The sequence below is a fragment of the Malaclemys terrapin genome, chromosome 9 (genome assembly GCF_027887155.1).
Source record: "Malaclemys terrapin pileata isolate rMalTer1 chromosome 9, rMalTer1.hap1, whole genome shotgun sequence".
Lineage (NCBI taxonomy): Eukaryota > Metazoa > Chordata > Testudines > Emydidae > Malaclemys > Malaclemys terrapin.
In genome coordinates, this window is record NC_071513.1 from 79,057,443 (window position 1) to 79,085,256 (window position 27,814).

General features: G+C 42.1%; 1 protein-coding gene and 1 long non-coding RNA gene across 3 annotated transcripts; one reads left to right on the forward strand and one right to left on the reverse strand.

The window, feature by feature from the left end:
- Window positions 1-126: 126 nt before the first annotated feature.
- Window positions 127-21,541, forward strand: LOC128842880 (uncharacterized). Of its 2 annotated transcripts, XR_008446139.1 has the most exons (5): window positions 127-455; window positions 9,088-9,150; window positions 11,543-11,663; window positions 19,635-19,792; window positions 21,461-21,541. It is a non-coding gene; the product is annotated as an uncharacterized LOC128842880 (long non-coding RNA). The 2 variants fall into 2 exon arrangements; XR_008446138.1 differs by lacking the exons at window positions 19,635-19,792; window positions 21,461-21,541 and having other exon boundaries at window positions 11,543-11,712.
- Window positions 11,874-27,814, reverse strand: SIAH2 (siah E3 ubiquitin protein ligase 2). The gene is made up of 2 exons (XM_054039134.1): window positions 26,942-27,814; window positions 11,874-13,380 (listed from the first exon to the last, which is right to left on the reverse strand). The coding sequence occupies exons 1-2, from the start codon at window positions 27,344-27,346 to the stop codon at window positions 12,823-12,825; spliced, it is 963 nt and encodes a 320-aa protein (XP_053895109.1). The 5' UTR covers window positions 27,347-27,814; the 3' UTR covers window positions 11,874-12,822.

Here is a 27,814-nt window from a genome sequence, read left to right on the forward strand (position 1 = left end):
AGCCCCTTCCCGGGTCCTTGTGACGCCAACTGTTGTGCGTTCTAATCGCTAGGGAGACGGCGTGGCGGAAAGGGGCGCTCAGAGCCCGCCCCGCACCGAGATTTAAAGGGGCCGGCCGCTCCCAGCCCTGTGGGGTGCAAACTTCCCACCCGACTGCAGAGCAGAGCAGAGCAGCGTCACGCCGCGTGTGCCCGGCGCAGGCCGGCTATCGGGCACAGCCCCTGGGCTGAATCCACGTGCACAGGGGTCTGACTTATTCTGGGGTTGGGCAGTGGAGGTGTTTGGTCGCGCGGATGTATCTCCTCCTTCGCTGTCCCAATGGCGCGGGGTCGAGGTGATCTCGCATTTGTGAAAGCGGTGGCAGTCCCTGTTTTCCACCGGCTCCCTAACCCGGTAACCAGCTGCTTCGCTGCACCCGCCCCATCGGTGTTTCCGCCAAAAGAGCCAATAATGAAGTAGGTCTTAGGCCATTAAAGATCCCTTTGCATTTTCTGTAAAAGCAGCAAAGAGTCCTGTGACACCTTATAGACTACTGATATTTGCATTTTCTGTAAGAGATCTCTGGATTGTTGTCACCTGTTTACCACCCTTCCCCTTAGAAGTGGCGGCTTCTCAGTGGTGCTGTACAAGTATGTGTGACGTTTGTAAGTGCTTCAAAGTGTCCACCAGAGCCCGGATTTATAAAATTTGTGGGTTTTGCAGTATGCCCAGCATTTTGGGGAGGGTTATGGATTAGTAATCGGCGGGGGGGGGGGGCTGTTTGAAAGGTTACTTGAAGGTTTTCTCTGGCAATTGGAGCCATATGACTTCAATATTCATTTTGAAAAGCTCCAAAGGTATGGAAAAAAAATCTAAATAGTCAATATTCTAGCCTCATGAGATACAGGCAGGGGTTTTTGTTTTAAGAGACTCAGCTGGGAGTTTAAAAACAGTTCAGTACAACACAATCTACTGTAATCTGTACTCAATCTAATGTGGCAGGTAAAATTAAGCAGATATAATTTCACTTCCGTTTACACTAACTCGGCTTCTTAAAATGGCTTTGGTTTGTCAAATTTGAAGATTAAAAAAAATACAGAAATTCTAGTCTGCAATAGGATGTCATGCTATGGGCGGTGACTAGAGGGAGATGTTGAATAATCTTTTGTCAGACTGTTTTGTTCAACCTCTAGGACTAAATTCATCCTTGGTGTAACTCCACAGAAGTCAATGGAGTTGTGTGTGAGAATGCTGTAATGCAGAACTCTGCTCTGACTGGCATTGTTGGGTAATGCTGTTAAACTTCCTTGGGTGTGGACAACAATGCGGTCTGCACTGCTCTTTTGCACTCCCTCGCAGTCTCTGAGAATGCTGCCTAATTAGTCTTGGGGTGGGAGGCAACTTCTGAAGGAGAGGGAGATGCCATACTGATTGAGGGGAGCAGGAAAACAGTCTCAAAGGGAGTGCATTACAGTCTTACAACTAGAGCTGGTTGAAAAATGAAACGTGTCTCAAATGTTCTTGTAAAAAAATTCGCCCCCATTTTCCCAATCTAAAAATTCCACAAGTTTTCAACCAGCTCTAGTTACCACTCTTAGAGGAAGGATGTTCCAAATGGTTAAAACACTAGCTCGGTTATGGGAGACCCCAGTTCAATTCCCCGCTCTGCCACACACTTTTTGTTTGCCCCTGGGAAAGTCATTTAGGCCCAGATTTTTAAAGATATTTAGGCATGTAAGAGCCTCAGCCTGAACCTGTACATACCTATTTTTAGCACCATAACATGAGTTTGAATCTGTTGGTCCTGGGGTTTGAGACTTGCTGTAAACATACCCTCTGTCAGTTAGGCCTTGCAACGCAGGCTGGAGCAGTGCCTAAGTGCCTCTAAAAATCAGTGTCTTTTAGTCTTTTTGTGCCTCAGTTTTTCTGTAAAATAGGGCTAATAACATTTCCTTTCTTTATGGGGGTGTTGTGAGGATAAATACTGTAAAGACTGTGAGCACTGCAGAGACTATGGTGATGGGGCACTATAAGTACATAAGAGTGAAATCCCTTCATAGAAAGGGTAACATTCTCTTTTTCCCACACTAAGGTAATAACTCCTCAGCATACTATAACTGGGACTGTGTGAAGTTGAACTCTTGAAACTTCTGTCTCTCTTTTATGTGCGCGCACACACACACACACACACACACACACATTATATATTAAAGAATAGATTGGAAAGCAAAGTAAATTACATTTATTGTATCTATAAGTACATTTTGCTTGCTTAGTCCTCTGTATGTATAGGGAGCACTTAGACACCAGTTTATCTGTGGCACTGAGTGTTGGTGCGTGTGATTACCTAACAGTCTTCTTCCAGACTGATGGATAATTGAACTATATAGTGGACTCTTCAGTATTATTAGGAACATTCATGCATGTTGTTATATATAACATGTCTCGTTTATCTTATCTTTCTATCCCAACCCCTCTTTTTTAAATGTATAGCTAAGTCTCTTATTTGGTTAAATATGGACATTAGCTATGGATATCTAATGTTTATTTAAAATATCCTAGCAGGATCAGCTTTTTACATTTTTTTTAAATTAACATATTTTTGGATTAGGAAGGTGATATTTTGTTTGGTTGGTGTCCTTTTGAGGTTTAAAATGTAAATCTATATTAAGTCATTTTAAAGAAGTAACCTCTTCCCCCTACTAAACAATAATGGGTCCTTTGAAGATGTTATATTTCATAACTCTTTTGCCAATCTGTGTCGTATGGGTGGGTCACAATGTTAATGTGTATATCAGGGGTCGGCAACGTTTGGCACGCGGCTCGCCAGGGTAAGCACCCTGGCGGGCCGGGCCAGTTTATTTACCTGCTGACGCGGCAGGTTCAGCTGATCGCAGGCCCCCACTGGCCGCGGTTCGCCGTCCCGGGCCAATGGGGACGGCGAGAAGCTGCAGCCAGCACATCGCTCGCCCGCGCTGCTTCCTGCTGCAGGGTGCTTACCCTGGCGAGCCGCGTGCCAAACATTGCTGATCCTTGGTCTATATTATGTCCCTAGTTATTGGTATGCACTAGGCTGCATTTTCTTGCAACCCTGAAAAACAGTTTATAGTGGTGGTGTCATGATGTACTAGGTCAGCAATAGCAAGTACCATTAGAATGCATCTCCAATAATTTCTCTGTTTGCAGTTTGAGACTAAGGCTTAGTCTACACTAGAAAAGATTTGCTGGTGTAGCTAATATAGACAGTTTCTACCAGCAGAAATATGCTTTTTTTTTTTTTTTTTTTTTTTTTTTTTTTTTAAATGGTATAGCTTATACAAGTTCCCTAAATAAAGTAAGTGATAGTGCGGAGGCATATCAGCAAAAGCTTTATAACGTTAAAAAAACAACAACCAACCCCCCCCCCCCCCGACACTATCATACTAGCAAGTTTCTAGTGTAGACCTGTCCCATGAAATGTTTTATGTGCTAACTTGATGGGCCTCCACACCACTCAGCATTCTTACAGAAAGGAAGATAATCCTGTCATCCTACTCCAGTTCACTTGCAGGGCTGCTGGAACAATTTTTATAGTGGGGGAGCTGAGAAACATTGGACCAAACTGTAAACCCTGGATATATTGGAAACCACTTCAAGCCAGGGGGTTTGACAGCACCCCTAGTTTCAGCCCCCACAATTCATTGATCTGAAAGATGGCTTATTTTTTGTTCATTTTTTTTACCAATATGCATTGGATATGTGTGTCTTTCTTGCACAGGCACCTAGATAACTAGCCACATCAAAGATTCAGAGGTGAGCAGTTTTAAAAATGCAATTGAATGTTTACCAAGGGCTGTTGCTGCCACTGCAAAAAATGTCCAGGATATATCCTATTAACACTTCTCTATCACAGTCAACCCTGGCCTAGGAATGGAGTTACAGCATTGATTACACAACATGCATTACTGAGGCAGAGCTATCCCTTGAAATCCATGTGTGATCACTCCACTTGCTCTGTAGAAAGCTTTACTAATGCCAAACACTTTACTTGTATCTGTGTACCATATGCAATCAGTTTTCATTTAAAAGCCTTTGGCTTCTGCTGGAAAATGATTGTACAACCCTAGCTGACAAATGAATGAGAATTTAAACACTGGCACACAGTATTCCTCTACATTAGCTCATTGTCGTAAAAGAGCAACTTCAATGGAGCTGTGCTATTTTGGGGTTACCTCATTACCTTTATTAGTATAGCAACCTAACCAAGTGACATCAAAGTTAATCCAGCTAGTCTGTGTATGAGTTGGCTGGACCCAAGTAATAGAGTTTATGCTGGTGAATTCCTTACTGGGCATATCAGAAGGCTAGATTTAATGACCTATTGTCCCCACAAGTTTGCAGTACTCCAGTACCCCTCCTGTTACTCTCATAACAGCAGGCACGGTGCAACTCCACCCCAGTCAACTCCTCTTCTGCAAGCTACTCTCTTCCCTTGGTCAGCTGTACTTTCTCCTGGCCAGCACACTTCTCAATCCCTTGCTCATTTCCTGTGTGCTGATGTCTCATAAGCTTGGCCTTGGCAACCTCCACTTGCCCCAGTTTGCCACACTTTCTCCCACTTGTCAATTTCCCCACTTTCTCTGGCTCCCTCTGTTGCTTAGGAACCCTCGGTACAGTGCCACTATGTATCTGATGACCACCACCCCTTTGCCCAGTGAAGCTGCCGGTAATTCCCCATCACTACGAGGGTCAGAATAAGACATTAGAACTATAGACCCATATGTAGGGCGTCAGCTCCTGGAATCAGGTGATCACATGAGAATCTTAGCTTTCATTTTGAAAAATGAAACCTAACCTCTGCCCCTCATGGTTGTGAAGAAAAGCTTGAAAAGGTGACCCAAATGTAACTGATGCATGGTTCTAGATAGCATGAAACAACAGCACTGAGAGAAATGAACAGGACCATCTTCGGGTAAGTTAACTCCATGACCCGCTGCAGCGGGAGGTTCCACCAACACCACCCCAGCCCAGGACTTTGTGCAGCAGGAGGACAGTGTAGCAGGACTGCCTACCCATGCAGATACTTACACCACAGCTGTTGGGGTATTTGGAAGCTACTCTCCTGTTACCCCATTTCTCCAAGGGAGAGAGGAGGCCCCATCGTGCTATCTCTGCCTTTCTGGGAGGTTGTGGGCATTCCAAGTGGAGGTGGAGCCATGGGGGCATTTCATGGTGTGAAAGACCCTTCTGGATTGCCTTAATCTGGCCCTGACCACCACCCCAGGCTTTTCCAAATAAACACTGAGAAATGAAGTGTTCAGTCTCCTACAGTGTCCCAGAGACTATGTTTGGAGGGGGCAGTTCATAACCTATCTTATTACAGTGGACTTCAGAAAAATCACAAGTGGGAAACCAAATACCATTCCAAGAACAGACACTTTAATAACCCTGGGTTCACCACTTGCACTGAGGAAAGTGTTTGGAACCCCTCTGTAGGCCTAGCTGTTTTCCTCATCTGTTCAGATAGTTTAAATTCCCATCCACATGTGTCATTGATGAGGAAGCTGCAAAATTCCTTGCCCAAGTAGTAGGTTGCACTCAGTTGTCATTAAAGGAGCAACTTCCATGATATGATCGAAAGGTAATGTATGTCCATTGGCACCTCAGTGTAAGTGTCCCCACAGAGATGTAGAAACACCATCCTAGAAACTGACTAAGAAGGACAGGTGCAATCCAGAGGGACCACTTGCTAGGACATTCTGTGTGACTGTTGACAGCAGCTGCTTTGGAATCATTAGTGGCTGTGCACAGTTGCTATTCAATCTCTGCTATTTGTATCATGTGAACAATTCGGAACAGCATTAAGAGCATGAGCAGTGTTGTCAGATTATGTAAGTGTATCCACATTTTCCTGTTTTAAAATCACACTGCTTATCAAATCAGATAAATGACTTGCTAAGGACTCAACTGTCATAGTCTAGATGGGTTGGTGTAAGCAGGCATTTCTCAGTCATTTTCCCTCCCCCTTTCCTTCCCCTCATGTGAGGTCTGAATTTGGATTGTGAGTACAGAGTTGGCAGTGAGAATGATTTGATGAGAGGCACCTGGGGACTGAAGTGCTGTGTGAAAAGTAACTCTGCATAAAGCCTTCCCCCAGAGCCACGATGGAAGACAAGTAAAGAAAATTCACACAATCCAGACCATCGGAATTAAAAAACTTCTTGACTTAATTAAAATAAGTATGTTTAAGTATAGCGATCAAAGATCCTGTCCAGTAATTCAGGCCCATAAAGCCCACTTTTGTAAATACAGCAAAAACAACTAATATCCCTAAAAGCTAGTTTCAGGCCTATGCACAGCTTCACAGACCATACAAGTGATGCTGGTGCACTGTCAGAGATAAATTGGATCCCTATTTCTTTCTGCTTATGTAAATGCCTTGGGGCAGGTTCTGCACTTTGTTTGCTGCACTTAGTATAGTGGGGCCTTGATCCTGGCTGAAGTCTCTTGATACTATTGTAATACAAACAATAAATAACAATTAGAAATATGGGGCAGGGGAATGGTTGCCTACTAAATAAAAAAGGATTTTCTTCTGAGAGGCCAAAAAACCTTAAAACAAATCCCAACCCCTTGTCCCCTACAACCCAGCACCATTTAATGGTTGGTCTCCGAGTAACCAAAACAAAGAAATTCAGTCTTCCCTTGAGGGCCTGACTTGCAATTAGCTCAGCTAAACCCATTTAAAAACCAGTTAGGGGCATAGGCTGAGATTTTTTTAAAGCTCTCTAGGATGCCCAATTCCCATTAATTTCAATAGGAGATTTGGACATCCAATTCCCATGTGGTTCTGAAAATCTGTTAATGTAGACCCAGTTTTAGGAGGGGTGGTTTAAGGCAGCATCATGTTTTTACTGAACCTAGGGGTCTCAAAGCCAATTCAGTATAAAAAGGTCTACACAACAATTCTAACCAGCTTTGAGATCTGGGTAGCTGAATCAGGTGGGTTTTTTATTTATTTATTTTTTTATTGGTTTTTCATAAGGAAACAGATAATGGAAAACCACAAAACTGTAAATAACCTACAGCTTGTCTAGGTTTCCAAATACCACATGCTTCACAGGGTTGCTAATAGAATTACAAAGTTTGGTCTTGCAGCTTTGACAAGTTGTAAGACAACACTACACAGACATGTTAGGGTGGAGGTAATAGTAATAAAATAGGCATACATGAATAAGGAGGGGAAAAGAGGCAGGGTTAGGTGGAATGTAAGTCTAGTATTCTTTGAGTGATCTCTTCTTTTTTATCCAAATGTATCTAGAACTAGTTTTAAACCACTTAGAAAATGTCCCCAAGGTAGGCAGGCCCTAAGTGACATCTAAGTGTTGCTTCAATTTGAGAGTGCTAAATGCTGTAAGTTTAAACCAGTATCCATACACAAAATTGTGCTTATTTAGAGTTAAGGTTGTTAGTTGTTTGCTTTTTACATTAGGTATGATGTCCAAGCAGTTACATCATTTAAAACTCCATCTGCACTCCATTCATTTGTTCCCCTTCTAAACCTCCACCACACCTCCCTTGCAACCACAGCCCACCCTCATCATAAACAGACATGCAGCCTTAACTCTGACCATGTGTATTGGTTAGACATTACTGTGTTCTGTACTCTTCTATACAGCGATGTTGTGGTGTCAGATTGCAAACAGCGGTTGCCAGTGGTTTTCCTGTAATGTTTAGGAAAACTTATGTGAACGGGTGATCTATGTATGTTGTAAATTTGGTAGATGTAGAAATTACAGGTTCTGGAGTACACATTGGTAATTATAATTGGGATTAAGGCTATTTTATTGGTTCAAGATGAAGGAACTGTGATATGGGGTAGGGAAGACCTGATTGGGGGGGAGGAATGAGGTAGTATGGAGGAATATGAGGAAAATTGGAGGGGGCATGGCAGCTGTGCTAGCAATTTGGAAATGGCACACGTTTATGGGGGGGAATTATGGATTACCAGGGGAATTTATGCTAGCAGAGGGGAGGTACTTTTCTGATGTGTACATGCAAAGGTAACACTTACCCCTTGCTTATGGTGGGTATTGAATAGAGACAATTCCACTAGGAAATCCCATTAGGGAGCCTGAAAGTTCTATAAATAAAGTCACTAATGCAGAGTTTACTTTGATACCTTATTGGCATTAAGGCAACCTTAAGGGTAAAATAGAATCAAACCTGCAAGAGATTCTCCCTAGAGAGGCACGGCCTAGAAAACCACTGCTCATTTAGAGCTCCTTCCTTGGAAGCAATGGTTACAGTAGTGAAGTAGTAACAATTACCAGCAATTACTTTTTATTCAGCCTAATTAGTGATGCCTTCATGGCCTTAGGGTCATTATTTTGATCAATTTGATAATTATTGAATCACTGCAATGCCTTAAATTCACTATTATCAATATGCATTCTGCTAATGATGCCAAATTCCATGTTCAGATAATGTATTGTTAGGTTCACTATAAATGGAACATGCATTTCCTCACAAAATAATCAGTCGCCTGGATATGGTAAAAATGGCCACTAACCAAGCTGAAAAAGCACTTAGAAGACCATGCTTTAAAAAATAAACTCTTCGTGAACTCTTCAGTAACAGAATACAACACCGAGAAGAGTTGAGGATTAGAGGTTTGTACAGCACGATGAGCTTCATTGCAACAGTTATCAGTTAACTCGACTTACTCCACTTGAACTAGCCTCGCTGGAGTGAATGATCACACTGCAAAACAACACTTAGCCTACATAGTAATGCAATGGGGATGCACAGTCACTCTATCTAGTGTCAGCAGTACTTGAGTTTCAATCTCCCCTCTTCCACAGGCCAGATAGCTGGATCTTAAATCTCTTGAACTAGAGATTTGTGTGTGGATGGGAAATGGGTTGCTACAAAACTTGATTTATAGCTCAAGCTAACAATGCAGTGAAGACAAGCCCATATATATGCTAAATATTAGACACATTATATATGTTGACTTGTTACAAATAAAAACACGGTATGAAAAGTTTTACATGAATTTAACTGTTATTCATCCTCTAAAAGCTGACTGATTACAGATATCTGACATCTCTTTATCTATTGTTTTAGGTGGCTGCGATAGGATCAGCTCCGACAGGAGATACCAAAGAAACTGAATTCAGAACTTGGCAAGTAAGTGAATGAAAACTACTTTTAAAATTATACGGTTTTGAAATGTAAGTGTATTAGTAATTTAAGACTGTTTAAATCGGGATGGTCAACTTGTGGCTCTGGAGCCACATGCGGCTCTTTGTATAGGCACCGATTCCAGGGCTGGAGCTACAGGCACCAACTTTCCAATGTGCCAGGGGGTGCTCACTGCTCAACCCCTGGCTCTGCCACAGGCCCCGCCCCCACTCCACCCATTCCCGCCCCCTCCCCTGTGCTTGCTCCTCCCCCCTTCCCACCAGAGCCTCCCGCACGCCACAGAACAGCTGATCGGGAGGTGTGGGGAGAGAGGGGGAGGCACTGATTGGCGGGGCTGCTGGTGGGTGGGAGGCGCTGGGAACAGAAGCTGCTGACGTATTACTGTGGCTCTTTGGCAATGTACATTGGTAAATTCTGGCTCCTTCTCAGGCTCAGGTTGGCCACCCCGGGTTTAAATATTTATAAAAGTAACCATTATTTGTTTTTAGGAAGCACCTTTCATATGATTATTAATTGCTTTACAAACACTACTTAAGCCCCATAACAAAAATATGCAAGCATTATTCCTATTTAAAGATGGGGAAACCAAGGCATAGGGAGGCTAAATGACTTGCCTATGTGCACACAGCACATCCATGGCACAACCAAGAATGGACCATAGAATTCTGGCTCCCTGTTTACTGCTTTAGCCTCTACAAGTTTGTAGTGGGAAGTCAATCCCTACAAGTCTTTTCAACTCATTTTGTCTTTAAAATGGAAATAATTCCATTTCAGGGGGAGTTGCCAGCAGGATAGGGGTTAAGAAACTTAAAAAAAAAAAAAAAAAAAAAAAAAAGCTTCATAAGCAGATAATACTGGTAACAGAGTATTTATCTTCTGTTGCTGGAATTAACTAACTCTTTAAGAATATGCCATAGCAGAGAAGCAAGTGTGACCAGTTTTGTTGGTCTGTAAAGTATTTCTCTGTCAGTTGTCAAAATACTGGATAAACAAGAAGTATGATCAGAGACGTCCCTAAGATGTGGTTCTAGGACTTGTTTCCAATTCCATACTACATGGCTTCTCTTCTTATCAGTCACTTCTTTAATAAAAAGTTCACTTGGCTTCCGTGGGGTTATCCAGTATACTCCAGAACAGGACATGACCTTGCACCTGTGCTACTTTCTTTTTCCTTGATGCACTACTGCACGGCTAGTGTGTTCTTTTTGTAACCCTGAGCTATAGCCATCAGAGAGTCACACTGGTAAAACGGTCTCCAAGAATATGTTTCAGGTTTGCTTCCTTAAGAAGTTAATCTGATTTTTGGATCAAGTATCAACTACCCGAGTTTATTGTCTAAATGGATTACACTTCTAACTTCTTGGCAGCAGGGGTTACATATTCTGTATTCAAAGCAATAGATACAGCAAAACCAGGCACTGTAAAATCCAGAGTGAAAGGACCTCCCCCACAACTAATTTAACAAGAACTAAATGTTGTCTCAGGTCTTAACTATGTGAGTAAATTGGTATACCAAGTCTGAATAAAATAAACTTAATTCCAGTGAACCTTAATTTCTCCTTCATAGGTGTTAAATCATCTAACATGAATTGTGCAGTGCAACTTACAGTGTTAGGGAAATGTAATCTGGATTCATGAATACTGTTACAAACCAGGACTTCGTTTTCACTTTACATTTTAGTTCTGGTTAAATTAATGTTGTGATTCTGTCATGCTTAACTGAAAGGCCTTCTGCAGCAAAATTTGGAAACCTTGTCATTTTTCATTGTAAGCATTGCTAGGCTATTGGAATGTGAATTGCTCTTGACAATTTTTGATTAACTGGTCCTATGCAGAGCATAGGCATTACCTTCTGAAGACCCAAAGCCTAAGTCTGATCTTGCGACACCAGCGTTAATCAGGAGTTCACTCAGTGGAAGTCATTGGAGTTCTGCTAGTGAGATCCACAAACAGGATCTTGAACTATAGCGTGTCATTAGATAATAGTTCCAGGGAGTTCTTTGCATGATCTCACAAACCCTCAACCACAAAACAAACTAATCCATTTCCTACTATTGGTTCTGGTGGATTATAATGTGGGCAAGTATTTGGGAGTACAATCTTACATTCTCGAGAAGTTGTACAGGGCCCCCCCTCCCCATATGAACTAGATCACCGAAAGGAAGGAAACATTTGGCCTGGAATATCAGATCCTTCTTCCGTTTTGGAGCACAGAGTATATTGTCCTATATGGTCACAGACACTGCTATGCTATTAGAGGGAAGCCAGATTTCTACTATTCTCTAAGAAGGTGATTTGCTAGCGCTCAGACCCTTTCTGGAGGAAGAAGCAGCATGTGTAAAGACCTAAATCTGCTTATTTTCTGTTTTTTCTCTAGATAACCTAACTGGATAATAAAACTGTAGTCCCAATCCTGCAAACCTTCTACATGTGGAACTCTCACTGATGTCTATGGAAGTTCTGCCTGTGGAGAGCTTACAGAATCAGGCCATAATGTGGTATCCTTTCCTTTGATTTGATTCAGATTAAAAGTTGATGTAAATGACAGTTAAGAGCGAGGATGTAGTCTCAATTCACAGTAGCACGAGGGAAAATTTACATGTTTTCAAGATGTTTTACTCTCTGTACAACAGCTGCCACCATAAATTCACACAATTAAACTTTAATGATATGTGGGCACCTCCATCAATTAAACACGCCACACAATGTTGTTTTTGCAAAATATTTATTAAAAAACTAAAGTAAATATGGCAACAAAAACTTAAATAGCAAATGACATGACACTGGCCATAAAGCTTTCACTATATTATTCTAATCAGTCTCTGACAATATCAATAATCAAGTATGTCTCCAGGGGAAGCCATATGTAAACAACCTGAATGCACCGCTACATGATCAACTTCTAGCTGTTTGAGAACTATTAGATATGCGCCTCTTGCTTTATTAGCACCTGATCCAGGGCCCTTGTAAAATGTTCCAGACATACTCAACTTTAAACAAAGTGAATGGGAGCAGAAGATGCTCAATGCTTTGCAGGATCAGGCCTGGTTCATTTTTAAAGAAACAGCAAATGAGCCAATATAACTGTTTTTTTTTTTTCTTTTCTTTCCTTAATTTTTTTTTAAATAAAGAAGAGGGAATCAGAGCAGCAAGGGAACCTATACCAAAGTACCTTTTGTTCCTCTCTGAGTCACAATAACCTCTCATGGGTACCACACTTGAAGCTATTTGTTTATTCTCTTTTTAAAAGCCCAACAGGGGAGTAAGTCAAGAGGTGCCTGTTTTCCCCTTGGATAACTCCTCTTAAGGGAAGCTTTGGGTGCACTTCAAAGAGAAAAATAGACCCTCAAGTCTATTAAAGACATATGTCTAATGGAAGCTCTGTTGTTTTTAAAAAGTGGTAAAAAATCTTCAAAAAGCATCCAAGAATTCTAAAAAAACCCTTTTCCTGTTTGGATTATTGACAGGACACTCGCTCATCTTGTCTGGTTAGCCATGACTTAAAACCCAAAGAGAAAGTTGTTACAAAATGTTGGCTAATTAGGAATCCTAAGAGATATATATGAAGACATAGTTGAAGATCATTTTAAAAAACCCTTAAGAATGTAAAGCACTATGCCCAGACAACCCTCGGTTTCACTTACGACACGGATATAATCACGGACAACACGTAGAAATAGTCACATTGATGCCAAGATTTCCATTGTCTGCAAAAAGATGTGCTATAGCTGTATCGAAAACAAGACAGTCGCTGTTCATGATGGCAGCAGCCACCCCATCGTGAATAGAGCGGGGCGTTGCCTCCCAAGTCAGCCTGCGCCGGTTACCATTCAGCTCTAGTCGGTATGCAAAGTTCTCTGCTTGTTTGCGAGTGCCAATAAGCAACACAATAGCAAAAAACTGCTGGTGACCCTCGTACTTCTCCTGTTTCTCCAACACCAGCATGAAATGGTGACCAAAGCAAGACTGCATCATGACCCAGTCGACAGCTCCTGGCAGGTTAATGTCCGTGGCGAGAAAGACTATGTCTTCTCCCTGAAGGGTGGTAATGCTTTTGTGGGCGTGCATGAGGTGGGACATCACGGCTTCCAAAGAGCCCTGCCATTTACAGGAGGCACCAGGACATGGACAGGAGTAGGGACGGTATTCACAGATGTCTTCATGCTCTGGCTTTTCTGTATGGTGGAGTGTCAGGGAACAGCCTGTAGTGGCGTACTGGAAGGAGACAAAACACAGGCCATCAAGATATACATCCAGATTTAATGTTCTAAAGCTCCCAGCTGTGAACTGCAAAATGCAGAAATCAGTAAGAGCCCTCATTTCATTCTAAATTTTACATTATATATTTTTAAGTGCTCTGGATTCAGAGCTGAGCTTTATTTTACTCCCAAATCGATTCTTGCTTCATATGCTTCTAAATGGGAATTACAAGCCCTTAGATAAACACCAATATTCTATTAGAACACACTCTTAGGAAGTGCAGCCTTACTAGAATTTGTGTCCCATTCAACGAAAGATTTTATTTTAATTTAAATGTTTGCAGTCTCACTCAGAGTGAAACTGACTATTTTCACCATACAAGTAAGGTGAAAGCCTAATAAGTGAGATTTTTGTTTAAAACTCTCTGTTTTAATAGTCCCTGAGCCACACAGGTAAGGACATGTATTTATTTGTTTTAAACCAGAAAGTGCACCTTTACATTCTTATAGCAAATTCAACATTCCTTAAACAAAGCACATATTTCTTCACCCTTACACAGCAACAGTCCCTTAATGGGAAAACTTTTCCCTTTCAGACAAGAACCTGAATATCACCATTATCACAGCTGTGAGACAAGCCAGAGCACTTTCTACACTGACAGCTATAAGCCCTCCACAATATGTATATCTATAATTCAAAAGAAAATGGATTAAGCAAAAGTTTTCACTCTCCACCTGGCTAATTAATATGTCTCAGACAGGAGCATAACAGGGGAGGCAAACTTCCTTTCTCAACCTCATCCCTTATCTTTTTCATGCACTGATTTATTTACAATCATTTTATTCCCAGTCTCTATTTAGGGACCAGCCCGTAAAACAACCACTACCAAATAATCTGAGTCATTTTGCTGGGATACACAATGTTATATATTAAGTTTATATGCAACACAGGAAATGTCAGGTGACCGTTTTCATAGCAACCAGTACTTGGCCCTTGTGTAAGGGCCTCATGAAAAGTGCATCTTGGAGTTTCCTGACTTTGTATCATCAAGTGTTTCCACTGATGTGCTGTGTGGTGGTTTTTATGTGTGTGTGGAGGGGGAATGGTTACACTTTCTTCAGAAGGAAGAGAAAAATATACTTGGCTGTGCAATCAGAACTCTAGAAATCATACATTCAAAGACACATGGTAAGAGGAACTTCACATAAGGAATAGAAATAGCTGATCAGGGAAGATTCACAATGAACAAGGTTAATGCTGACCTGCAAAAGTTTGTTTTGTTTTTTAAATTGGGTTTGCACCCTTTGTTTATACGTTATACAAAGAAGGCCCCAAAGGGTATTTTTATTTATTAGCAGTATCAGGAATGTCAAGATTTGATGGAGGACCTTAGATGTTTATTACAAGATCTTACATGCTAACAGGACAGGTGAGTTGAATCTTTAACACAATACCCTTTATCCAAAATGTTTCCTAATCATTGGAGTTAAGAGGTGATACCAAAATGAAGCACAAAAAAACCAAACCAAAACAAAAAACGGTCTCTTTCCCAAGGAATGGGACCTAGGACTAAACTACCAGCTTTAGGTGTAAGAATGGCAAACTCAGTGATCTAGAAGCTGAATTAAATACCAAATACAAAAATACCAACAAGTCTGGAGAGAGTTTCCGGTGATATAAACAAGTAAAAAAGGGGTTGTTTCTTAATAATTATCTGACCAATTTTTAAAAAATCAAGGTTAAATGCAATTTTCCCAAATGTTTATTTTTTAAACAGCTATTTCTCAGTCAGAACAAGCAAAAGGAATTTCAGTTCCGAGGGTTAAATGCCTGAGAAACAAGGGCTTAGATTCAATGTCATCTCAGGTTTCAGAGTAGCAGCCGTGTTAGTCTGTATCCGCAAAAAGAAGAACAGGAGTACTTGTGGCACCTTAGAGACTAACAAATTTATTAGAGCATAAGCTTTCGTGGACTACAGCATTCGAAGAAGTTGGCTGTAGTCCACGAAAGCTTATGCTCTAATAAATTTGTTAGTCTCTAAGGTGCCACAAGTACTAATGTCATCTCAGTTATTATACCTATCATGCTGCTAACATGTATAATGGAAGAACACCAGAGCACAGACTTCTGTTTCAGATGTCACTAAAGAGTTAATGAAGCTCTGCATTTACTGTATCCACCCCTCCCCCCACTGTTTAATCCTCTGCTAAGAGATTTGTTTAGGTGTGCCCAGTGAGCAGACAAGCCATGAGTTCTGCACCACCACAGTGACAGCAGAAAGAAGGGGTCCTTGCGTCAAAGGGCACAGCCACAATTGAGGCCAAATGCTGCAATTTGTCAGGATTGCTGCACTGCTGTTTGCACACGCATGCATACAACAGCAGATTGTTCCAGACACACAGTGATAGGTGCAGGCAGACACGAAACAAGTCAGTCTTTAGCCTAAGCATTCTTCCCAGGAAAAGATTTTAACCTGATTGCGGCTCATGGTGCAAATAAGTCTTTATGATAGTGACACACTTGTTTGGAAGTTAAAACAAAACAGAATGCAAGAGAGAACTAAAGTTCAGTTATATTTGTGTTCATGGCACAGAAAAGGCAGTATTTTAGAGAAAGACCAGTGAAGGGGCAGTGGTTTAGTTAGAAGAACCATCGCTGTAAGTACTTTACATTTCTTTTAATAAACATAGCCTATCACTTACCATGTTTTTTAAAAACCAACTTTGAACAGCCCCCAACCACTGTGCTTTGTTGCTGGAAAGCTGCTCTCGTGGCATAACACTCTTACTTGTCATTTAAGGACAGTCCCCCAAAGGGTTAAATAGGAGTTTCCTGATGAATGTTCGTATTTGAAAAGTGTGAGCTCTGGTGATGTGGATAAGCCTTGCCCAAAATTATATGGTATGTGAGAGTGCTGCTTTAGCTTCTGACCTCATCCCTGCCACGTGAAGCATTCAGTTAAATATAGATTTCGATGCCCAACCCACAATGATATTTTTCTCACCGTAGGTGAGTAAAGCCTGTTAAATAGGGTGTCACAGCCCTGAATCCCAAAAGTCTCTTGTATACTCCAGTACCTTCCATTTGTTAGCAGGCTTCTTAGGTTAGAAGCATTTAGCTCTACAGCATCCTTGGCAAACCTCCGCTTCTCTAGCAAAGCTGCATTTTCTGCTACTGTTAAACTAGGCAGCCGCCAAACAATTTTATGTAAAACCGAGCGAGTAACTTCATTCAGAACGATCAACGTCGATTCAGCCCAGTGCAAACAATGCAGAGGGGCGCCACTCTAGGAGGGAGGTCTACACATTAAAAAACAAAACATGAGAACAATAAAATATCAGAAGGGTAAATACTAGGAAAATAAACATCCTTCAGGAAAAGATAGAGAATGAAAGCGGAATTGGAACTATTAATAAAAATGTCAAAACATCATCTACTTCTTTCACAGCCTTGTGACCTGCAAGCCTTAAAAGAACCTGTTGTGCCTTACAATTAGAAAGTATAATCTGATGTTAGACTCTTGGGCAAATGTAATAAGTAATTCAAATCAGAATCATAAAGTGTAAGGGCAGAAGAGACCACCAAGTCATCTATATCATAGGCCACCAACACCACCCCGTACTCAACAACTGAAATTAGACCTAAGTATTACAGCCCACAGGACACTAAAGTACTATGCACCACAGTGAGAAAATAGAAGGGACTGACATGCACTATTGCCTGAGACGCCTACAATGGCAGTAAAATGATTGAGATAATCCTGGCAAGTGCCCCATACCCACATGCTGCAGAGGAAGGCAAACCTCCCCCTCCCCCTCCCCCTCCCTGCCAATCTGACCTGGTGGAAATTCCTGTCTGACCTCACCCACATATGCCTATCAGTTAGACCCTGAGCATGTGAGCAAGAAGCAGCCAACCAGGCATGTGAGAGTGAGAGAATGCTTGTTTTACCTTTCTAGTTTTGAAAGATTTAAAATAAGGTTTGAAGTCATGGGACACAGAATCAGTGCTAGATCACCGGGTAGAGAGTAAATAATATACATCCCATAAATATGAAATGCCAAACAGCTGGCATATTTACCTGACTAGGAAAGCTGTCATTCTACCTCCCTATGTGATGTGTTATTTGGGTATGGACAATTAAAATTAAGGGTCGCATATTTGTCTACCAATGAAAGATTATTTTTTCTATGTATGTTAACAGTCAGACTTAGTTTGCCTTGTTTATGTAAACTTCTGATAAAGTTGCGAGGTAACCATGAAGCACAGAGGGAAATTCAAATTTTTTCTCCAGTCAAAAGTTAATTACACAATACTATGAGTTTATCAGGTTTTATTGTAATGAGTACACTTGTCTTTAGAGGGCTTAGAAGCATCTGATTATCTGGTGGTAGAGTTAGCTGGAAGGCAACATCTGCAACGGCATATTTCTTGAAACAACATCTCTATGTCTAATGGACTTGTGGTCTAAATTCATAAAGTGCCAAGCACCACCATTCCCAGTGATGTTGGGAAATGTGGGTTTAAAATCCCTGAAAAAAAATCAAGCCACTTACTTCCCTGAGACTCCTGGAATATATGCAATAATGAAAAATACAGAAATCTATTTCCTTCCTAATTTGCAAAATGTATTCTTAAATCAAATTACTCACATCGCTAAGAGCCCATTCATGTGGCAATGGGGGGAAAATCCTAAAATGTTTTCAAATATATATTCGTATTAAATGTAACTGGGCCCATTCCATGTAGTTGCCCATTAGCAAGTTTGCTACAAATGTATACAAGGCATTCCCTCCAGTGGAGTCCTCAAAGCTAATACAAGGGGACTAAGTTTGTGGCTGTATAAATCTGAAGCAAATTCTATCATAAACTAAAACACAAGCAGGGAGTAGCGTGAGTTTTAACGCTATCAGGAGTGCAGGGTTGTGTCATTTCTGTGGCCACAGCAATGATCACTCAGGCACGAATGAATGGTTCTGTTTGGGAAGTACTATGAAAGGTAATGCTCAAATATTGTAGAAGACACAAATATTGGTTGATGTGTAATTATATGAAGTCACTGCGGTTTTATAGCTCAAAGTAAACAGCAGCATTTCAAACTCTAATTATTTCACTGCAAATTTTTGAATAAAGAGTTCATCTAAAAAAGCACATTGCACTGCTCAGTTAGCTAGGCCACATTGCCAAGTTTCAGCTTCCTAAGCAACTGAACTACTGCAATCTCACACAAGTACTGTGTAATTAATTAGATTTTAATAGCCATTCACACAGCTGTGAGTTCACAAGGTTTATTTTCTCCAGTCTACAGCATCATTACAAAGTCACCTGAGACCACAAGAGAAGCTAACTCCATATAACAAAAAGCCTCGCTGACTAAACAGCACTTTTCTCCAGCTAACCATTTCAATTCCATATTTATTTAAAAGAGGAAAGATAGCAAGATGATAGTCTAGTGTGTCTTTAACGAGGATTTTGAGTCAGAGGATGATGTGCTTTTCAAGTTGTGAAAAGCGTGCCTAGAGCATTCCGTAAGTATTTTAAAATTTCAATGACTTAACACTAAGTCCTGTAAGACTTACTTCTTTCATAATGTCCATAAGAAGCAAGTAGATAATTATATAATGTTATATATATTTTCAAAAAGCCTTTGTAACCCATCCGGATGGGCACATAACTAAGGCCATAACTAAGAAACCACATGACCCTATTCCTATAAACCTTGCTGTTTTCTCTATTATACACTTTGGGGCACTGCAAAAACAATAAATAGATGCTTTCTAAGCATGGAAGACAAATGCCAGTGGAAAATACTCCGCTTAATTTCACTTTGTTGCTGTTTGGGAGACCTATGTGCAGCAGCACAGAAATTACTCATGGTAAAGAAAGAAACCCCCTCTCCCAAATAAAAAAGAGAGGTTGAGAGAGGAGTCGAAAGTAAGAGAGATTCTTACTATTTCCGCCCCTTTTCTATCAGTGAGAGGCAGAAAGCTCCTTCTATTTTCCAACAGCTAGTAGGAAGTAGGATTTCCAATTTAGCAGATTCCTACCAGCCAGAGGCTGGGACGAAGAATGGAGCTCCTATGCAAAGAGCAGAAACATCAGCCTGGGAAAACCCCAGCACTCTCCCCATTATCCAACAGTTAGGGAAGATAGAGAAGTAGTTACTTGCTACTCCATCTTTTGTATCCACCTCTGGCATGCTCTTCAGACCCTGTACTAACTGGTGCATATATATATATGGCAATGACCCAATTCTATGTTTCCTGCAGGCCTCCTGCAGGAGATTTGGATGCATAAAGAAATGCAGAATCAGGTCCCAGCCTATTTCCCACAGGCAACTGAACTATCAGCTTTAACAGCGTTCAGTCACTCAGACTACATTTGAACTCATAAGCCAGAGATGAAAAGCTCCAAATCCCATCACCAAGTAAGTCTCTGACCTATCCAGTCCCCATGCCTTTTTCCCCTCAATTATTTCATCTTCCAATCTAAGCTACATCCCTTCCCTTTTCCCAGTCAGTGTCAATGGTATCAGAGCAGCCCTGCAGGTCAGAACATACCAAGCAAGATAAGTTAATTGCAAAGGTAATATTGGGAAGAATTTTGGAAAAATGGTTTCCTCAACTGCAACAGAAGTAAATGCAAAATGCAAAGTTAAGCTTTGTAATTAACTTTGTGCTATCTACACATCCATATATGTTTCAAGCAAGGATTGAACACTTTACAGAATATGTGGACTCAAATCACTATAGCTAGCATCCTTCCCAAATTTATACTGACACAGCACTTAAACTATTAGGTTGAAACTTCCTGTGAATTGAATTGCCTTGCATCTGCACTGAAGATCAACAGTGGATCTGCTGGGACTCATTGCCCAGAAATAGACCAAAGTGAAAGTCAGAGACAATTCTAGAGAAGAGGGGAAGGATATAAGTGCCCAACAGAGAGTCAGATGATTTCTGCTTCTTTCCTTCCACTCCTTATTTTATATTGTCTCTGTCTCACAATTAGTAGTAGTTTGCAGGAAAGTTTTTTTTTCAATTAAACTATTAAAGTCCATGGACTTAATGTTTCCAGTTACCCTATCCAAAGCAAGATAACTGAGCTGCAAAACGGAGTGGGGTGGGGAAGGGCATGTGTGTATATTTTCTTGCTTCTTTACGATGTTTAAAGAAGGTGCAAAAAAAAAAAAAAAAATTCTGCTTGGTTTTATTTACATTAGTCAGTCAGGGTTTGTCTCTGCTGAGAGCTTCTGGCCAACTGGAGAACTGATAGGTTAATAACAGATATACCAAAGAGGAGAAACTTGACTCAAAGAGATGAGGTGCTTTTTATTCAGACTGTTTAAATCTTGTTAGGTTTTATTGGTTACACCTTTTTATTTAAAGAACAGGAGAGAAAAGAACTTGGTTAAAGAATCAACAAGCCCATCTTTTGTTTTATCCTGTAAAGTGAACTGGTTAAATGTATTTGCTTTGCTAAAAATATCACTATAAAATAGAGAAAATGGCTTGATTAAAGGAAAGCCTGAGTAGAGGGAGCTGTTTTCATCAAGATTTGTAATTGCTTATCAGTATTTCCTACCACTAGCAGTGAGGCTAGGAGACATGTAAGTATTTTTGAAATTGGGAGGGGGGGGGGGGGGGGGAAATCATACTTTCAGTTAAGGTCTCAGAAAGCTTTCTGTGCCCATTTCCGAGTCATCCAAGATGCTCTCCCACAACAAAAGACAAGCCTTGACATTTCCAGTATTTAAGACCTACATTCACGCACCCCTTTCAGGCCTCCTTTAATAATCATAAAGCAGCAATAAATAAATTAGATACAATAATAATAATAAAGCATAAGTCCAACCTGGCAATGGCTACTGTCAGACAGGTTTTCAACCTAGATGGGGACCTCTAGTCAGTTTCAATACAACATGAACTGTAATATTGTGATCAGAATAGTTGCTTTGGGGGTGATGCACTGATTTCGTTAAGGGCAACTAGGAAATACTGTCATGGAAGATTAAGACAGGACACTTTAAAAAAAATGAAAACTAGGCAAGCAAGCATATCTGAAAAGAATGCATGGAATGTTTTGTTCTTTTTAGGCCAAGAATGCATCACAGCGAGGCATCTGACTCTCTGAACTTCTTCCTATATTGGATTTTAAAAGAAAAGCTGTGTTTTAGTTCTACAGTCCATGTTATTACAATCATGAGATTAATTCTCATTTGAAAACTGAACAGAGAGAATCAAACTCCTAAGTTCTTAAAAACTCAATAAAACATCTAAACTCATCCCACCTTGTCCTGTGATCTAGTTCACAAGCTAAATAGGTGTCCCAACCAAAGACTGACTGTCACTGAACTTGAAATGCTGCAGTAAGTGGCACTGATGATTCATTCAGGAGGTGTCATTCTTCCCTCTGAGTCAGTAATGAATCTTGTAGATTGTTATGGGGCACTATACAGCTATGGACTGGCTTTCAGAGGTTATACAGATTAATGACCATAAATATCCCATGGCACCCTTCATCAGAGCACCGATCTTAACAAGTGTTCTGTTCAACCTGGGTCATTATGTTCGGCCTGCTTCTGTTATCAAGCATTCTCTCTCACGTCTTGTTATCAAGTTACCTTCAACAGCGAAGAGAATCAACATCATTCGGTGTCACAACCACTATTGGCTTCAGCCTTTTTTGTATTGTTGTGAGGCTTAGCTGTCTGTCAGGTACTTTGAAAGTGTAAAGGGTTAAAGGATCTCTAGCTAAACGTTTAAGAATAATTGAATTAGAATTGCATCTCCAAAACCTATATTGGAAAAGATATGTACTTCAGCACAGTTCACTAAGTTAAAAAAAAAAAAAAGTTTAAAAATGCAGTAAGATTTGAATATTTAATCTGCCTACATGAAAAACTGTGAAGTTCCGAATTAATCTAAAGATGTCAACTATAATTAGTGACAGGACAGCTTGTTCATCCCCTCTCCCCTTCCCGCCCCTCCCCCCCCCCCACTCTCTCTCAAGGACTGCAGAAAATTGGCTGAGGAGATGTGACTGATGCCCCATTCCCATGGTTAAATAGTTCTTTTAAAAACAGAATTAAGATACCTCGGAAAACACTTCTAACTTCATAACTGTAGGATGACTGTGCCAAATATTAAGAACGAGAGACACATTCTGCATCCAATTTACTGCAAACGAGAATGATAATAATATTTTAAAAAAAATTCAGTGAAATTCGTTTAATGCTGGTGATGGATGACGCTCCACACTGCTGAAGCATGTAGCTGGCCTATCGAGTGTCAGGTAAGTGCTCTCTTCTTAGTACAGTGCGTGTTCTGTTTGCAAAGCTTTAAAAATATGAACCTGGAGACTTAGCAGAGCCATACATACACTGTACTACAAAGGGCATTTACCAGCAGTGGAGTTCCACTGTGAGAATTATGTCACCTCCTTAGTGTACACTGGGGCATTGCATGGAGCAGCAGTCCGAGACCCACAACTTCAGGAGGCCTTGAAAGAAAGAAAAGCTCACAGTAAATATTATTTAAATTGAAAACCAACAAAGCATCTACCTCTACAAACTGCCAAACAAACCTGCCATTGTTTGTTTTTGATTAATCTCAGAAAAATCCTGGAAATTCTCCCGTAACTGCAAACCATCATGTCTCTGGGTGTTGCTAGCAATGGAATTTAATGTAAATTCACTTATACTATAGTTCAATTAAGTGCTGATTATCATACCTCTTGCGCATCAATCTCCCCTTGGCAATTTAAAATCATTCTTTAAGGAAATCCAACAATAGTAATGTGTATTACAACTTTAGATTTCCAAAAAATGCAGTTGGCTGAGACAGTCACACAATCAAATACTCATGCATTCATTCTTGCTTCATTCATGGATTCATAGGGTCTGTCTGGTCTTTGCTCTCTAGCCTATGACCAGTCCCTTGGGAGTGACTCTTAAGCATACCAAATCCCCCGGGGTCACACAGTTCCTCAGAGACAGGCCCTGGTCTCCAAGACTGAGTATTTGTCTCTCTCTGTCGCTCCCTTTAACGAATCTAGTCAAGCCAGACTCCTGCAGGAGGCTTGTACCCTATGGGCGGAATGGTCTCAGTGAGCATTTGCTGTGATATGGGCACCCATTTCTAAACAAGGTAACAATTTATTAGTCACTTGACACACAGAACCTGAACGTGCTTGGGCTAGCAAAGAGAGAGAAAAGTTCTGTCAATTCTGGTCAAACAAGTGCTATGAGAAAGCCAAGCTCTAATCTAATGGATTCCATCTCAGGGTACGACTACACTTACCGGAGGGTCCGGCGGCAGGCAATTGATGTTCTGGGATCGATCCCGGAAGTGCTCGCCGTCGACGCCGGTACTCCAGCTCAGCGAGAGGAGTATGCGGCATCGACAGGGGAGCCTCCCTGCCGCGTCTGGACCCGCGGTAAGTTCGGACTAAGGTACTTCGAATTCAGCTACGTTATTAACGTAGCTGAATTTGCGTACCTTAGTCCGAAGTGGGGGCTTAGTGGGGACCAGGCCTCAGGCTCTCTCTCTCTTTGTTCACCCAGGTGAGAGCAGCCAGCCTCTTCCAGAAGCCAATCCTTTAACTCCTGCCTGTCCCAGATCAGTTCTTTGTTCTCAAGCTGGGGTCTCTGCTCAGCTTCCCTGCTGAGAGGTGGGGAGAAAACCACCTTCCTCTTGGTCATTGTTTCCTAGGTGTCAATGTTCCAGCCCCTGAGGCTTTCCATTGTCTCTTTTGGACTCTGCATTAATAGGGGTTGCTTTCAGCAGGTTCCAACCAGTTCCTCAACAACTCTATTCATTGCAGCCCAGACAGAGAGGTAACACCCACACCTCATGTCCTGTGTGCTGCTCCCAAGAGCTGGCTTAACTCTTTTTCCTCCTCTGGGTAGCAATGCAAAGTACACATGTGTTTCATAAAAATATTACAGAAAATCCCAACTTCCTCACAGCTTCTCTAGCTGGTTAATAGCTTTTTGGAATTGAGTGGCAAGACACTGGCCAAGAGAAGGGTCTGACCTGGCCTGAAAGACTTCTCAGCACAAGGCAACTTTTATGCTGTAACAGCTAATGTTCTGGCGATATCCCCTCAATGTTCCCAACCAGGATTTAAGAACACCCTAACAGAGCGTGATCATAGAATCCACCTCAGATTTTACACTGAGACCAGTGCATAGGTGGAACAGGAATTAGTGACTTTCCATCCAGCATTGACTTAACTCCTCTAGTGAAAGAAAACATCATCAGTAACACTTATTTATGTACCTTGCTATCAAGTCCCAGGTCCTTGTCTAAAAGAGCTCTCACTTTTTTGAAGGGTGGGTGGGATACTTTAGATTGGACATATTATGCATTAGAATTTGAGCACAATGGGTAAGAATTCTAGGTAAGAATAAAATGTTTTAAAAAACAGATGATGACAGACACTAGGAACTGGGGTAAATATCACTTCTGGAGTGCTGCTGTTGGCTGGTAGTGTCATGTGACCCTGCAAACTAAAACTACAGAACCTTAAATAGTGGCAGGGCATGAGAAAAAAAATACTTACAAAGGAATATGTAAAACAAACTGGAGTTTTAAGGACAAGCCTCACTTTGGAAAATCGGAGTGAACAAAAATACTCTTAGCTGTAGACCACAGGACATACAAGGTGGTGGAAAATGAACAGCCATTATGACCTGCTGTCACTTTTTCCAACCAGAAGGAAAATTCACTATAAGCATCAACTCCAGTCAAGCCTCTAGATTAACACAATGGAGTAAAACAATCTATTCCTTTTGTAATATTTCCTATTGCCTCAGTTCTTCACGTAGATGTGATAATATGAACTCCTGAGCTTGCGTGCAGCCTAACGGCAGGATCTGGGGTTGTTTGTAAAAATCAAAGTTCTGCTAGGTGTAGCAAGAATCTATATCGTATGCCTTGTGTGCTTATTTCCATAAGGAAATATTTTAAGATATATTTCACACAATCTACTTTCAATGAACAGCCACATCAAAGAAAATCAAAGCTCTTAAATTCAAATGAAACTTCTCTAAATACATCTCTACCCCGATAGAACACTGTCCTCGGGAGCCAAAAAGTCTTACCGCGTTATAGGTGAAACTGCGTTATATCGAACTTGCTTTGATCCGCCGGAGTGCACAGCCCCGCCCCTCCAGAGCGCTGCTTTACCGCGTTATATCCGAATTCATGTTATATCGGGTCGCGTTATATCGGGGTAGGTGTATTCTTTGGGGCTTATTGTGCTTGGAGGAGTGATCAACACTTTATTTAAAATCTAATCAATTATAGAAGTGAGTGAACAGTAGTCTCAGGTACTACATCTGTCCCTGATTCCCTTGGTCTATCTATCAAATTACCTATTTTTTAAAATATATGTTTCTGTCCCTTGTTACTGTAAGAGAGACCCACACAAACTACAGAGGACCATGCCCAGGGAAAGATGTGAAACTGATTAAATACCAAAGTGCTGTCTATAGGCATAAAGTAAGCAAACTGAAAATGAGAGGACAGATTTTTTTCTCTCTGTTCTCTTGGAATTATAATAGTGTTCTAAACAAATAGGTAAAATGTATTCAGTGATCATGACTTTTAAAATATATTGTGTCCCTCTTAGTCACCAAATTAAATCACAGGCCTATTTATATAAACCTTAACCCCCTACTTCTTTCCAGTGATTTAATTAGAGATGGGCATTTGTCCAACAAAAGAAGCAGTATCTTGCATGAAGAATATGCAGTAGGATGGTCTAAACCCTCTGCAATGTGAAAGAGGTCTCTGCAAGAATCTAAGTGTGTGAGATATTACTTTTAAAAATTAGATGCTTATGTAATTTTTCATAGTTGATTGTTTAAGCCTTAATGGTGTAGTTACGCATAATGCCACTGTGTAGCAGCAGGGCTATCAAACAGGATTAAGGCAAGGCAGCAGCACTAATTTGTAAACAGGTATGTAGAAGAGCCACGCTGTCGGTATCTTTAAGACAAAGAACAATAGGATATATATTCTCTGTACTCTTATTGCTCATGTTCCCCCCACCCTGCTCCTGCAAGGAACTGTGCTCCTAGCACGAAGCCATATGTCTATTGACAGAGCTGGGAGTGGAAGCCCCCCTGTGTTTCTGCTGGAATGGGGTGATAGGCTATTACTGGGGTTTCTCGGGCTCATACTGATGTGGGGAGCTTCTCCTGCTTCTGCTGGGAAAGGGGGCAGGGATTTGTTTAATAGCCATATAAATAACTAGGACAGGAGCCTCCCTCTGGTATGGCGAAGAGGTGCAGAATGTTCCTGTTGACTGGAATCTGGAAAGGAGAAGCGAAACTTTCACGATCTCGCCTCTCCGAAAAATTCTGTGACATCTCGGGAGTTGAGAGGGCAGGTCCCCTAAGGGCTCCCTACTGCCAGCTCTTGGAGGAGCCTTTGCTTTGTCGCGCCACAGAAGTGACAGCAGCATTCCGGTCCGGAGATGAAGAGAGGCGCAAGGAGTTTAGCTCCATCCGGTCACCCTTGGGACCGTGTCGTCCAGAGCAGGAAAGGGGCTTGGAGGATGCTCTTACCTTACAGGGGAAGAGGACAGCCGAGGCCACTTTCTCCATGGCCAGGTTCCTGATGCTTGGGGTCAGGGATCCCCGGCACGTGGGGCAGCAGCTCAGTTTCTGTCGGCATTGATTGCACACCAGATGCCCGGCCTGGCACTGCAGGATCGGGGGCAGCACATAGTCGAAGCAGACGGGGCACTCGAACAGCGAGGTCAGCTCGTGGTGCTGAGGCGAGACCGGCCCGCCGCCGCCGCCTCCTCCCGGGCCTGAGATCACGGCGGCCGCGGCGGGTAGCGCGGAGGAGCCGGGGCCGGCAGCCGAGATGGTGGCGGCGGCAGTGGGGGCAGCAGCGGGGGACGGGGCGTGCTGCTGCTTGCCGCAGGGTTTGTTAGCACTGGGTCCGGCGGAGGACGGGCGGCTCATCGCGGTCCGAACCAACCATCGAACTGCGGGCACCTGGGTGGCCACTCACCGAAACCCGGCGGGACCCGCGCAACAAACCGGCTCCGGGGCCGTTCTCGGGAGCGGGCCGCCGCCACCAGCCGATTGGACGCCGCGGACGTTCCAAAGTGTATCAGCGTTCCAGAGAGATGTCCCAGAGTTCCGAGGGGAGCTTCGGCCACCAGCCAGAGAGGGGCCCCGCCAACCGCCGAGCGCGCCACGCGCGGGTCTTCAGCTCAGCGTCTGCAACATTGATCTGACGCAAGCGAGAGAGGCAGGAAGAGGGTGTAGCGCCGAAGCCTGCTCCCCGGCGGGTTCTGCTCCCAGTGCCTGGCTCTTACTGAGCATGCCCCAGCCGCCCAGGCTGCAGTGCTCTCGGATCAGCCCGGCGAGGCGGGGAAGGAAGAGGAGACACGGGGGTGGGCGAGGAAATGGGGTAGGAGTTGCACG